The 14,637-nt window shown below is 42.7% G+C and overlaps 2 protein-coding genes across 4 annotated transcripts; both read right to left on the reverse strand.

Annotated features, from left to right (window-relative positions):
- Positions 1–2,449: 2,449 nt before the first annotated feature.
- On the reverse strand, positions 2,450–5,560 carry LOC110858468 (cytochrome P450 4C1). 2 transcript variants are annotated; one of them, XM_022107257.2, is made up of 13 exons: positions 5,277–5,560; positions 5,119–5,218; positions 4,805–4,984; positions 4,624–4,730; positions 4,444–4,534; positions 4,129–4,350; positions 3,971–4,040; positions 3,777–3,903; positions 3,652–3,691; positions 3,452–3,546; positions 3,131–3,374; positions 2,855–3,037; positions 2,450–2,767 (listed from the first exon to the last, which is right to left on the reverse strand). In XM_022107257.2, exons 2-13 carry the CDS (start codon positions 5,189–5,191, stop codon positions 2,604–2,606), a joined length of 1,596 nt encoding a protein of 531 aa, XP_021962949.1. In that variant the 5' UTR covers positions 5,192–5,218; positions 5,277–5,560; the 3' UTR covers positions 2,450–2,603. The 2 variants fall into 2 exon arrangements, with proteins under 2 accessions (XP_021962949.1, XP_021962948.1); XM_022107256.2 differs by having other exon boundaries at positions 5,119–5,560.
- Positions 5,561–6,574: 1,014 nt separating this feature from the next.
- Positions 6,575–14,468, reverse strand: LOC110858507 (band 3 anion exchange protein). Of its 2 annotated transcripts, XM_035858617.1 has the most exons (23): positions 13,716–14,468; positions 13,471–13,613; positions 12,947–13,040; positions 11,664–11,703; positions 11,329–11,581; positions 11,160–11,258; positions 11,032–11,072; positions 10,841–10,944; positions 10,600–10,763; positions 10,258–10,494; positions 10,100–10,171; positions 9,893–10,021; positions 9,441–9,798; positions 9,161–9,355; positions 8,924–9,072; positions 8,570–8,847; positions 8,261–8,474; positions 8,017–8,193; positions 7,786–7,930; positions 7,536–7,631; positions 7,346–7,451; positions 6,977–7,253; positions 6,575–6,909 (listed from the first exon to the last, which is right to left on the reverse strand). In XM_035858617.1, the coding sequence occupies exons 2-23, from the start codon at positions 13,555–13,557 to the stop codon at positions 6,886–6,888; spliced, it is 3,339 nt and encodes a 1,112-aa protein (XP_035714510.1). In that variant the 5' UTR covers positions 13,558–13,613; positions 13,716–14,468; the 3' UTR covers positions 6,575–6,885. The 2 variants fall into 2 exon arrangements, with proteins under 2 accessions (XP_035714510.1, XP_021963010.1); XM_022107318.2 differs by having other exon boundaries at positions 13,471–14,468.
- Between the last annotated feature and the right edge of the window lie 169 nt (positions 14,469–14,637).

Consider the following 14,637-nt stretch of genomic DNA (forward strand, 5'->3'; position numbering starts at 1 on the left):
TGTAATACTCAAAATTGCAACGAACACCGAAATAATAACGAGCATTGTTGAGTACCTCAAATGCGGCTGCAAATATGTACATATTGCTTTCTCGCTTAATCTTCCATGATTTGTTACCACACAACTAAAAATAATAATTAATATCGGGGGCCCAGCATTTTGCATTGTAATCAATGAAAAATAATGCAAAGGGGCCCACGGTTACCATCAAGTTCGATCAGTGTCTTTACATGAAAACGGCCTTAACTTCGCGTGGCAACGAATTTTTTTCCAAAAATAATCCCAAACTCGTCCTAAGCTCTCGGTCACAAAATTTACCATCAAATGAGCTAACCTTATGTAGACACGTAACTAAGTAAAATTCAGGACCTTGCATCACAGGAAAATTGTAACTCGAAACTGTTGAACCTTGAAACCTGAAAAAAATAATATACAATTTTAATTTTAAGCACCCAACATGCATTTGCAAGTACGTTTGGGATTTGCCAACTACGAAATCAATCATAGTACTCATGAGCTTTCCCAAATTCTCCCGTACTTTACAAATGGACTAAAATTGTTAATCATTACCAGATTCGTTCTAGGGAAGTGGTGGCGGAGAACTAACAAGGGAACCTTAAGTACTGTCACCTCTCGATTTCCTTCCAAATAGCCTTAATCGACAGATAATTTAGTGAAACTAAAACTTTGTCATAGAACATGCGGTGCAAAATCGCGTTTTCGCGAAATATTTAGCGAGAGCTGCACCAAAACCTGGCATTTTCCCAATGCTTTTAATATAGCCAGCAGCTTTTTCATGAAGTTTATATGTAGAATATTGTTCAACCTGTGCGTACATACCTGTGCGCTTAATTTCAAAGATGATCACGAATACTGATGTCATGTTTGCCAATTTTTGCAAACTTTTTTTTGCAAAATTTCGCAAATTCAAATTTTGTCATACTCACAAAATTTGCTCTTTTTTGCAAGGTTTTTTAAAAACTCATTTTACTAATTTCGAAAAATTTACGAACATTTGCAAAAATTGAAATTTACATTAAATTTACATCGTTCAAATTTTTCATGAAAACACTTAAAATAACTAATCCTTTTAAATTTTAAGCAATTTTAAAAATTATTTCCCATATTCATTTCTGCAAGTTGCAAAAAAATTGCAAATATTTGCAACCTGAAAAATAAATTTTATCACTTACACATTTTGCAAAATTAAAAAAACAACCAAATTTAAAATTGCGAAATTTTGCAAAAAAGTTTGCAACAAATGGCAAATATTTGCATCAGCTTATAGCATACTCGTGATCAGGCTTGAAATTACACGGACAGGTTTATAATTAATCAATATTCTATAAAGTTCGTTCGAAGGCTGGTGGCTATATTAAAAGCATTGGGAAAATGACACGTTTTGGTGCAGCTCTCGCAAATATTTCGCGAAAACGTGATTTTGCACCGCATGTTCTATGACAAAGTTTTAGTTTCACTAAATTATCTGTCGATTAAGACTATTTGGAAGGAAATCGAGAGGTGACAGTACTTAAGGTTCCCTTGTTAGTTCTCCGCCACCACTTCCCTAGAACGCGCGGCGTCAAGAATTTCCAGTTTTCGTTTCCGAACGTTAATTGTAGCGGGGTTTTGGTACCTTTGATAACCCAAGTACCACAACACCTTTAATAATACAATAAAAACCAGCGTTTGTATTTTGTAAAGTTGAGTTTTTAGCCCGAGTCAGGGCTTATGTACCCGTCACGTCCGTCTGTCTGGTTTGCGATAATTGTCGTAAAACAAATCCGATCGACTTGAAATTTTGCACATATGTAGTATGGGTCAAATGAGGATTTAAGTTCGACGATGGGCGAAATCGGTCAAGTGGTTGACCGGTGGGGGTCATATAGGTGGGTGAGGTATTGGTATTATGCACCAAAATTTCAATATTTTCGTACAAAGATTAAATTTGGTACATAGGTTGATAATGGTTTCTAATTAAAGAATATAAAGTAAAATTTCAAGAAATTTGTATGTGGAGGGGCCCTAGGGGGTGACCCATGCCGATTTTTACAACTCGTCCAATCGAGCTGAAATTTGGTGTAGGGATTGCTGGATGTAACTAATAGCAGAATATGAATTGAAATTTAAACATTTTTGTCTGGAGAGACCTTGTTAAGCGACCGATACCGATTTTACAAATTCATAAAATCGAGCTGAAATTTGGTAGAGAAATTGGTAATGACTCGTAATGGAACAATATGAATTAAAATCAGAAAAATTTTCATGTGAGGGACCCTACTGTGTGACCCATGCGGATTTATTTTAATCATCGTATCGAACTGAAAGTTGTTACATATGCTGCAAATTGCTACTAATTTTAGAATGTGAATTTAAATTGAAAACATTAGTTTTTATTTTAAAAATATTGATATGCATTTACGATAAAATTTCGTGCAATCAAATCGGATTGGGTGATAACCACAACTTGCCTGACACGGGCTGCAACAAGTCTGCACGTAGGTTTTTATTTACTAGACTTTCTGCCAAGGTTTTGTAACTAACATTTTAATTTATCGAAATATTTAATTGCTTATAGCACAGTTTTCCTGTTTCACAGTTTCTCATTGTTCTCGCGGGGTCAGTGTCAGCTCGATTGCAGGGGAAGTTTCCAACACCATTCCGTAAACAATCTTCAAATCGTCCCTTTTTTGTTGGGTTGACACCTTGAAATGTCGGAGAATGTGGGACAAGCAACATTTCATTTGTACCATGGCGTACTTCAACCCTGAGCCAATCAAACATTTTTTGTGTTTTTATTATAAAAGTTTGTAGTTTGTCATTTTTGTTATGTGAGAATTTATGCATGTGTTACCGAGGCAGTTTCGAGGCCCTGCAGAGAAGGGAATGTAGGCGTAAGGGTGTCGAGAGGCACACGCTTCAGGGAGAAACCTGTCCGGATCAAACTTTCCGGGGTTCGGAAAATGTCTCGGGTCTAAATGGACATCTCGGAGGAAGAAGAGCATGTCCACGCCCTTGGGGATGACCTGGCCAGTCTCTGATGATGAACATACACACAAAAATGCATGACTTATGTACATATCTACGAGGGCAACCATAAATTATGTGCATTCGAACGGAAGAATCGTACCCAACGGAATGTCTTCGACGGCATTGCGAAGTATGGCCGGGGCTGGAGGGAAGAGGCGCAGCGTTTCTTTAATGCACATTTCCAAGTACTTGAGGTCGGCTAAATGCGCAAATGTGACGTCGAGGTCTTCAGAGGTCTTCCCCAACACTTGGTCCAGCTCTTCGTGAACTTTGGCCTGCAAGTGTGGGTTGAGAGCGAGAAGGAAGAGGGTGTAGTTCATCCCACTCGCCGTCGTTTCAAATCCCTGCAATAATACCATATCCATAACAGTGAAGGTGTTAACAAAAGCGACAAGTGTTCTTCGTCGTAGTCGAGTCTTACAGCCCCGAAGATTGTGTGAATGTGTCCGGTAATATCCTTGTTGGATTTACAATCAAGAAGAGCATCAATAAATGGTTTCGTTCCTGCGATGGCTCCTGGAAAAAACACATGATTTTGTCGAGATTAGAATCATTTTTCCGGCTGCACAGTTTATCGATTTATCTTTATCTTAAGCTTTCTTAAATTCTATAATTGAATACCATCGTTGTTCGACAGGATTTCCCTTCGTTTCAAGATATTCTGAAAGAAACGATCCCCCACGATTTAAAAAGTAAAGTCACGTACTACGCCAACAAATCCAAATACCAACTGTAGGATCACTAACTTCGTTCATAATTTCGCTGAACACAGCCGTCGCAGCTTTTTCCTCCTTTCCGAAGCCAAATATGTCCCAAATAATTGGGACAGTTAGCCATGGTCGGGTTACTCTCGTTCTGACAGCAGCAAGCGCCCTGAAAGTGAAAAAAAACAATTATGTATGGGACTGCGTTTTAATGTGACTAAAAATGGGAGCAGTACATGTGAACTCCTTCCAGAAATTTTGCATGAATATCCGATTGGAAATTGGAATCAAGGCCCAGAGCAGATTCTGTTGCATATCATTTTTTGTAATCCGAAAATTTTAGTGATTGCCCAGAAATAGTGGTATGTCGGGATACGTTTCATGGGAAAATTACCCGAAATGAAGTCCATGGTGGCTCTGCTCAAGTAGGGATGAAGGTTGACGTCCTTTTCCTTCCCCCCAGATTTGTCCTTCTTACTGTTACCCTCCACGAAAACTTTGTCCAAAATTTCAACCAAAATTTTGCTGTGCTTGTTAAAGTAGGTCAGGAAACCGTCAAATCGCTGATACTTAAAAGAGGGGCTCAACAAACGGCGGTCTTCTTTCCACATGTGCCCTGCGTTTTAGCAATTGTGAGCCAAATAGTTAACTTGTCTACATCACCACACTTTATTTATTGGGCATTTGAAAAATCGGCCTCCTTCCCTACCGTTCGAAGTGATGAGTCCGTTCCCCAAGAGCCATTCGAACTGATTGTAGTTCTTCCCTTTCTCAATGTACTTTGTGGAGGACAGGACTTTCTACAAGGCGTACAAAGATGTAAAAGATGTTATTCGTCGTAAGTAATTCCTACTCAAAATAAAAGCTGTGTGAGAATGGAGTGATTTACTTGGACGGCGTCGGCATCAGTGATGACGAGGTACGGGATGTGGCTCAACCAAAACGTGAAAACTCTCCCCCACAACCACGTTCCAATTGCAACTCTGGACGACATTGCTGTGCGGCAAATACATAATTTATATGTAATTTACATGTAACAAGAATGCATGGAAATCTTTCGTGAATCGTACATTCGGGTGAACCCAGCATTAGTGGAATTGACCCCACGATGGGGAGTTTCCACGCAGCTGGGAACTTTCTCAACATGCGTGCCTTCCTCGTCAGGGTCATGATCGCATAGGAGGTCAGGCACAAGAGGACGAAGAGGAACAGCCCCACCGTCACCTGAATCTGGGGGCGTCTCAACACTCCTGTTTTTGAAATTAAATGCAAGTGCATTGCTTAATTATGTATGCATGATAATGAATGCAGTAAGATATTCATATTTGTACATATTTATGGACATAGTTTAAAAAATATATAAATAATTCCTCCTAAAATGTACCCCTCAAATCCTGAAGTTCTCGTATCCCGTGCAGGATTAGATCCATGCCGATGGATGACAAAGTGTCGTTCATGTTCAGTTTGACCGTACCAAGTTCGTACTACGAACGTTTCAAAATAAAATTCAAAGAAAGAAAATCTAAAAATAAAAACTATTACTTTTGTCAACAGCTAAGGATACACGTCGGGCACAAAGTTCAATTAATGGACCAAGAGTTGCTGCCTCAATTCTTATAAAGAGTTGCAATTTTTATGAACCCGACAATTCCAGTGCTTATCGATTGGCACTCGATGCTTCTATAATATTGGTAAATACACCAGCAAGTAAATAATAACCACCACTCCAGACCATAAGTAACAACTGCCAGGCAGGTGGAGATAATCGAAGTATCAATATCAGGGACGCTGCTGATTAATTATAGGGGTTTCTATACATACAAGCTCAATGGAGAGTCAAACTCGAACTTCGATCTTTATTCAGCAGACGACTTCTAATATTGGTGTTGTAACCATTATCAATTCACGTCGCATTTTGCTATCTATCTGAGCCAATAATATTTACATAATCATCATCATTATCGAATGGGACAATGTTTTTCCTTTTCTCTGAACCCTGACCTTTCAGGTAGGTACGCAAGAAGGGTGTTGCCCAGCACGAGTTTGCACGATGCGCCGATAGAAATGCATGCAACACACCGTGAGCGAATATGTACGCAGTAGCTTAGGCTTGGTCCTGCCTGACTAATCATAGCATGACATGACATAAAAAGACCTACCATCCTCCGTGTTAACATTGCCGTTGGTTATCAACAGTGGTTGGAAGTTCGAAATGGTTCGCTCAACACATCAAGATCAATACTTGAACATGGTATTGACATTTGTGAGCATGCATTTTCCTTATAGCTTCTTCTCGGACCGGGGAATAGATTGCAAAATTGAAATAAAATTCACTCACTCACTAAAATTATTAGATAAGCATTATTCAGGGAGGGGTGAGTGAGGTAAAGTTACAAAATTAACTCATTCCTCACCATTTAAAAAAATAGTTGGCAATCCAAGGATCCTTGTACATTTGGAGCATGGATTTGAAATTCTAGCTATTTAAAATATAAAAAGGTTGTATGATATAGAGGGTGGCACGCCTACTTTATTTGTGACATTATGCGCACCATTTGCCTAGCCTAGCCCGGCCCCCATGCAGAATATTATATTTTGTTCTTTTAACGGACCAAGAGTTCTATGCCCACGATTTATGTATTCAGAATTTGTTTGTCTACATTATGATGCATAAATAGTTGAATCCTGTAAATTCACTTTAGCAGGGTTCGGTCGAAATGAAAATTTAGCTTTAGTTTCTTATGCAATTTAATAATTGTGTTACAGAAAACTTTGAAAAATATCTAATTGCACAGTTTCACCAAAGATCGATCTTTAAATAAATTGAAATTTCGTGAAGATTGAAGATCAAAACAGAATGACATTAACGACCGACGAGTAAATAAAATAAATTATAGGCTTTACAAATGCATCTACTCTTGATTTGTTCACTTGTTTGCTATATTCACAATATGATCACACGCAGTTGTATGTAACTAGTTAGTAACAGGCACCTACATACATAGCTCGGCACTAAATTGCTGCTACTATTGCTAGTCGTCGACTTTTCACTCATCTTTATTATCACCACAGTTTACTATGTACGACTATTATTACTGCTATTATCGTTATCAATCAGTCTTCACTATCGATATTTCTCTGTCCAGAGCCGTTATGTTGGGGGCTTCCCATCCAACTGAAACACAAAGCAAAGTTCAATTTAGGGGACATGGTGACGCTCTTTGAAATCTCTGCAAACGTACGGCTTCCAGTTCGCTCTCCGAGTAGAATCTGGTCAGCTGGAGTCTCATGGGGACGAGGAGGATGAAGAAGAGGGGGAAGGCGATGGAGATGGCCTTGACCGACTTGATCAACCAGAGGAGTGCGAGGCAGAGAATTTGGATGAGCGTGTAGAGATGCATTTTCCACGTGGGCGTGTTCCGCACGTAGCTCGTTTGTGGGTGGGACTCGACGGGGATGAACAGGAGGGAGAAACGGTCAAAAAGCTGCGTAGCTGCGAGCGAAGTGACCCCCATGTACCTGGAAAAGTAATGAATTAAACCTATGAGTGTGGATGCAGTGCAAAAACGTAGTGGTTGAGCTGAGGAGACGTGGATCAATCTGGGACTTACAGGAAAACTCCGAATAGGACGGCCATGGGGATCAGGGCTAGGAGTGGACCTAGAAGCACAGAGCATCCGACGAGAATTGACACTGACAGGTTCGTCACTCGCTGCTCTGTACGTCACAAGACAAAAGGCATCGTCAATTGTAAATCAGACTCTAAGTTTAGCTTTGTCCTTTAATTGACAATAATCTCACCTTGAACTTTTACGATAGTAGGTTTCTCTCCCGGAGGGTTGTTCTTGGAGTAAACGGTAAGTGCTGTGATGTGACCCAACGCTCGGACCGTCGCACCTTCAATTGCATACGAAGAAAACAATACAACGCCAGTTACGCCTAGTTGTAGATAAGCTTTCGTACAACACGACATAGTTGAGGAGAGGAGTCGACAATTTGTACTGGGACAAGAATACACGCAAAAGTTGAATGTATGCATAAAAGTACTCACAGCAAAGCCACGGGGCGCCAAAGAAACCTGCGCCAAGATTGATTATTGCGACGAGCAGAAGATCAAAGTGGAAACCAGATCCTTTGGTGAGATGACGCTCCTTGGAGCTGATGAGCAGTTCGCAAATTTGCTGGCTCATAAAGATCTGTGGACAAAAAGAGGACATTATTTATCTGCTTTGTTAGTCATTCCGCTTCCTGCTACACAGAATAAGAAATTCAGCTCACTCACCAAGATGAAGAGCAGGAGGGCGGGGCCGATGGCGCCCAGAGCGACGTAAGGACTGAATGAATTGTCTCTGCCCATGGGATTGATGAACCAGCCGCGCTCCGAGCTGGACGGTTGGAATCCGACTGGAACCTTAACTTTTGTCGTGTACGTGTCCGTCACTAGAACATCCAGGCCGACCTGTTTTGATCGAATCAACCGAATGTGAGGACACGTTGTAAGGGCAAAATGAAATTAAAGAGGATACCATAAAAAGGATTGCAATGGGCACCCCGAAGTCTCCCAACGCCCGACGTGTCCGTTCCCCTAGGAAGACCGAGTTTCGGAACTCCTTGAGGAAGTAGCCGATGAAGAAAGTTCCGAGCATGAGGATGGTTGAGAGGAGGGCCGTGTTGGGCTGGGCTGACATTTCTTCCTCCGACCCGTCCCGCATTTCCTCCGGGCTGGTCGTCTCCTCAAATCTATTGGACAGACGTATTTATTGACAGGACGTGAAAATATTTGCACAAGCGAGCACAGGGCTCATCATGAATGGGATAAATATGTGGTATCATACACGAGCGAGTAGTTGGTCGTGTTGACGTGGAGAAATATGGGTCTCTTGTCTCCCGGGGATGCCACGGGATGGGTCTCGTAAATCTCGACGAGGTTGTTGACCGACTCGAAGATGAGGAGGAGAGCGGTGAGAGCAGCGAAAATGTCCTGCGTGAACTTGGTGAACCATTTGACCAGGACGCTCCCTTCCAGAGCTACGACAATGAATGTGATGAGTATGAGCCACGCACTGATCCAGGCTCGAAGAGGAAGAAACTCAAAGCCATATCGTCCACATGTCTGGGAAACGAGCAGAAAGGTTTGAACAAAATCTCCCCCTACATATTTAACTAAATTATGCTTTAAAAATGTCTACATTGAATAGAATCTCATCAAACACGAGCAGGGCTCCTGTGGGTCCCATTGGAATTAGTGGCTGGCCAGCTACAAGCGAATAGAAAATCCCGGCTATTGATGTGGCCGTTAAGGTTTCCGACATTCCGATCAAGTCGTGTGTCTTTTCGCCTACGGAATTATTATTGTATATTTAAAACTTGTAACTTAAATAGCCTTCTATTTATAGGTTCTAATGAAGTCCAGTCAAACTTCTCACCCATTAACCCTGCAAAAGTGATTACCAATCCAATGGACGCAAAATACATGAAAAAGATTGTCGAAAAGCACTGGAAATTGAAAGCATCCGTAAAGTCTGACTTATAATAGGGGAATCTCTTGCGAATATCGTTCACAACCCCGCCAAATAGTCTCCCAGTTCGCTTGAACGGGTCTGAATCATCGCCTCTGCTGGCTGAAATAAGGAGAAACAGATTTGATGCTTCAAATGCACACGTCAATAACGAAGATTTATGCTAATAATAGTGGTCATAATGTACCAGAGTCATCCTTTTTAGGCGGAAGGAGGGTGATGCCATCCACGAAGGAGTCGTTATTCCGTACGAATGAAATCTGCTTCTTGAGGCGACGCAGGCGGATGGCCTTGCTCTTGGCCTGCAGCACATGGATCGGGAGAAGATCATGGTTGTCCCAGTCGCCGGGAGGGAGGACGATGCTATCGTCTAAAAACTCGTTGATGCCCGTCAAGAGGTTCTTCCTCCCGTTGGCTCGCAGGGCCAGTTCATAAAAGTGCTTGTTGGACATGAGAGCTCCAAAGGCTCGTCCAATCTCAATGATGTCCATCTCCAGCGAGGGTGGGACGAGGAGGATGGAAAAAAATCGAGCCGGAACAGGGATCTGTAGATATTCGAGAGGAATATCGGAAATTGCAATGAATCAACATTCATCTACATACAAAGAGTACAAGAATTGCCTTCCTAATGTTAATTACCTCCGTGATGTTGAACATGAACTGCGGCTCTGACAACCTGACAAAGACGAAAATTGGTTTACGCAGAGCGTCATAGTCGCCCACCATGATCATCGTGGCCTCCGCAGCCCCATTGGGAAGGATTCGATACTGGAAATTCGTTGACAAAAGTAATTTGTACATTTTATTTCTGCCAAGTCTATTTCCACAAAGCCGTTTTAAACCCACCATTGTGTCTCGCCTACCCACCCACTTCAGATCCTCCTCCGAGGGGGCACAGCTCTCCTTCCGTTTGTCCTTCTGGAGCGACATCATGAAAACCCGAAAACAGACTTCAAAATATGCTTCAAATTTCAAATATGCTAACCAAATAAAAACTGACTCACCAATGCGCCAGAGTCCATGGATGAGGGGACGTGGTGGGTAGTTGTGGTGGGACAGGAGGCCGCTACGGAAGTGGGGGGCTTAAGGTAGTTCCCGGAGGCGGTTCGTTGCAAAGGGGACTTGATAATGTCCACGGGGGCGGACATCTTAATCATGGAGCTGTTTCTCCTCACCAGAACGCAGGGGTCCGTCGTAGACGGGAGACCGCCACCTTTCTTCCCTCTATCTTCGTACAAGCTCTGTGTAGAAATAAATGCATAAGATGGTTATACAACTACAGACGGCTCAACTGCAGATAACTTGGTTGTCTTCTATCAACACCCCAAGCAAATTGATCCACCCACCTGGAGACTGACAGCGCTCGTGTTGGTTCGTTTCAGTCCAAACCACTGAGCATTCTCCTGGACATGTTTGTGTTTGAGGAGGAGGATTCTCATGAGAAGAGGCGATTCGTCTGGGCGAATGAGATTCTTATTTGCGAGCTCTTCCACGACTCGATAAGCAACACCTACGTATAACACACATCCACACACACAAATCAGTCAGTAAGTAGGGGAGTTATTTAGTTATTAAACATGTACGTACCAGGCATGTCATGTTCCTCCATGTCCAGCATGACCACACCATCTCGTTCAATGAGCTGACGAAGTTTGAGCAGGGAGTGGAAACTTAAGGACGCCACGTGAGGTCTACATTCAGAACACGGGAATATTATTACGAGTGCTATCAGACCAACTTATTTCAGTGTCTTGTACCGCTGGCCTGTGATTACTTACCTTCCCCATCGACCAGAACCTGCCTCGAGGTCCTCCTCATACTGTGAAACACGATTCAAAATTATTTATAATCATCCATCCACATATTTCTCGTCTGACAAAGGACTGAAGTGGAATTTTGTTTAAACCTTGATCCACCTGGCCATTTCCTTCCATTCTCGGTTGCTTAGATCCGCCCCAGTATCGCCGCCCGAAAGAACGTCCAGCTCCACAAAGCCATAGACCATCTGCGCCATTGTAATACAAAAATTAACAGAGTGCTCAAGGACATGTACGCAAGGTTGGTAATGGTGTGACCTCAGGATTGGGAGAAGCAGTAGGAGCCATGTCAGCATTGGCACCGTACTTGACGGTGTCCACCATACTCATGGAATGTTGGTACTGGGGTCGCCGACTCCCATTGGCCCGTTCCTCCTGAATGGCTGGAAGTAGCAGTGGGGTGGTTACGGACCCACCGGTCGAGGCGGCCGACGCGGTATAATCTCGTTGCTCTGCACGATTTGAACCCGTTGTTCCTACCTCAGGCAACGGAGACGACTCATCGTTCAGGCTGCGGAGATGGAAAGGAATTCATATATAACATCTACATATTCGTACAATTCATGCAAAATCGGGCGGGTTGTGATACTTACTTTTGGAGGGGCATTCCGACCTCGTCCTCTGCTCCACCACCTGCAAAATAGAAAGAGCCGGATTGAGGAACGTCTGACTTGCGCCGGTCGAAATAGTCACGAAGTTTGGATCGCCCAGCAGGTCCACTCATTTTCCAATTTGCCTAATTGTCCGCAGAATAAATCAAGTTGTTGCGCCTCAACGCCAAAGTCAACGGCAAGAACGACGGCCGTGGTCACCAGGATCTCTAGCTAAAGTGTTGAATAATATTATTCAACCTGATACCCTACTTCCCGTCAGTCGCGCTGTCCTTCACTTATCTCCTCTCTCTGTCTTGTGGTGATAAGTTTGTTTTTATTCTGATGCGTGGACAGATAACGCATATATCTGTGTGTCCTCGCCTCGAGTGTCAACTGCTCAACTGAACTGGACCGTGTGAATGCATCATGTATAAAGTAGTGGATTGGTAGCATAACGACTTACATGCATGCATATGTATGTCTGTACCTATGCTACATTCGATGCTCGGACGGATAAAGCTTGCCCATAAATTGACTGACAATTATGCGATGAACAGAAAAACCTCGCAGTTATTTAGTGCATAATAATAAAATCTGGTCTTTCTCTTACAGAAATTATTTATGGATTAGAAAAAGTGTCAAGTTGCTGGGCATGGTTGATGGGCATGGTTTTGATGGGAACAAGAAATTGTATGGTGTAGGATATAGCCTATTGAGTCATCCTTATGAAACACGTGCAATTTGATTCCTCATCCCTGCACATTACGATTATTGTTATTATTTTCAAACTGTTATGGTGTCGAGAAGGAATGCAAAACAACAAGAATAAACGACGACGACGACGAAGCCACTACTACTCGGATAGTTGTTTATTGCAAATTCCTCTCGGCCAAACAAACTATGTTCATGGCAGATCTTCCTCCTCCTGGGGCTAATTAATCAAAGAGGAAAAATAATTGCAGAGCTGCTGCTGATGGTTCTGCTCCTCGTAGTTCCTCCATTGTAGCAAATTCTCATTAAATTTTGATTTCTTTTTGGAGGCTGTTGGATGACATCAGCACAAATTATTAGCCCACCTGCACCCAAACAGAGGACCAGGAACTATACCAAGAGATGCGGGTGGTGGGTGGGGCAAGCATGTGTGGAATTGTACGCCGTCCGGGGGACAGATATCAAGGCAGGGCCCCCGAGGGCAAGAAATTGTGAACGCATCTCAATCTGCCCCTTTTGAAGTCGTCGATCGATTTTCCCGTTACCATGCATTTGTTAGTACGTGTTCTTACCCACGTGGAACTGGACCTTCTTGTGGGGGCTAGAGGACGTCATGGAGGTAGTGTCACACCCACGGAGGAGATAGTTGGGTGTCCCCTCTTCCTCCTGTAGAGCAAAAATAACGTACAGTTCAAGAATAACTATGACTATGACACACAAATCTTGAATCAAGTCTCAACTAGTAATATCAGCGAAATGAAACGGGGCCGTGTCGAGCGAGAGTTGATTGATTGACAGTTCTTTTCATTTGATTGTAATTGTGCCTAGTACGTACATGAGATAGTTTAAAACCACTTTGACGGCTTGATTATTTACTTCAGCCAACCTGACTTATTAATGGCGAACCGGATTAATCAGCCAAAGATTGATCCCGTTGTTTGTGTGGATAATAATGTAAAGAAGGTTCTCTCTCACTCATCTGTGTTTCATCAAACTTGCAATCTGCGTGCGACCCTTCTCGTTTTGCTTTGATAATGAGCAAGTTGTTTGGGAATAAGTAAGTATGGGACAAGAACAGGAACAGTAGGCGACTTACGAAAGGACTTTGGTCTTCTCGCCGAGCGTTGGTGGGAGTGTCAGCAGAGGACGAGGACTCAATTTCGTCTTCATCCAAACTCCACATGCCGTTAGAACTTAGACTTGGACACTTGGAACTTGTAGTTTGTAGGGGTTGCTACTCTGATAACCATGAACGTGCACAAGCACTTAATAAATGTGAGGACTTATGTATGTCGACACACTGGTTGAATGAGAAGGGTCGTGGTCGACTTTAATGATCACCTGAAGTATCACTGATTCGAGTAAATAGTCTGACGTCCTTCCCTGCTTCCTCAGCAGGGCCCAGTAGCAGCAGCTGACGAGGGAGGATTTGTGCTTGTTCCCTCACCGATAAAAAGTGGCCGGCAGAGCTTCCTTTCCGTCTCAAGTCCACCGCAATTCACCTCAATCAACGCCCGATGAAACTGCTTACTCATGAATAATAAGAGTTATTATTCTACCGTTTTTTGTGGTTCCACTGACTGAGGGAAGTGAGGGATGTGATGATGCGATGATGGGTTCGCAGGCTATTGCCGCTGCGACGGAGATAATATACAGAATAAATAATAAGTAATTTATATTTATTTGTTGCGGTCCATGTTCAAAGAATACGTAGGTAAATAATATCTTGTTGTTCCTTTCTTTCACTGCCAGTCACCCCCACGCCATGAGATCTCCGAGTGCTATTCAACCCATGTCGACCCCAATTGCGAATAATAATACCTCTGCATTTAAACAATGAGTACTCCAATTAATTCTTAACACGTTCACCCAACTGAACAATCTCAATCAAATGAACACTTTTATTTGTCAGCATTTCCATGTTTTCACTCTCAATCGCTCTGTACTTGTCCATTCCCATCCCGCCCGGTGTTCCTTTCCGGGAGAACAACACCATCCCCGACTTGGGGAAGTAGGGGGGAAGGCGAGAAACCGGGCATTCTGCTGTACGAGCTCATTGCCACCCACATCTTCTGTTTCCGGTTCTAAATACAACATCTCATAATTGAGTCCCCGATAGAGCCCAAAATGATGATGATTGATTCGATTATTTGCATCGCATGAAAAGAAGATGCTGCTGCATACGTGCCCCGCACGTATCCATGATGTCAATCCCAAGTACATAAGCAGTACGAGGATCCATGTACATAAGTACATTCATATG

This window comes from Folsomia candida, unplaced genomic scaffold, assembly GCF_002217175.1.
Source record: "Folsomia candida strain VU population unplaced genomic scaffold, ASM221717v1 Fcan01_Sc021, whole genome shotgun sequence".
NCBI lineage: Eukaryota > Metazoa > Arthropoda > Collembola > Entomobryomorpha > Isotomidae > Folsomia > Folsomia candida.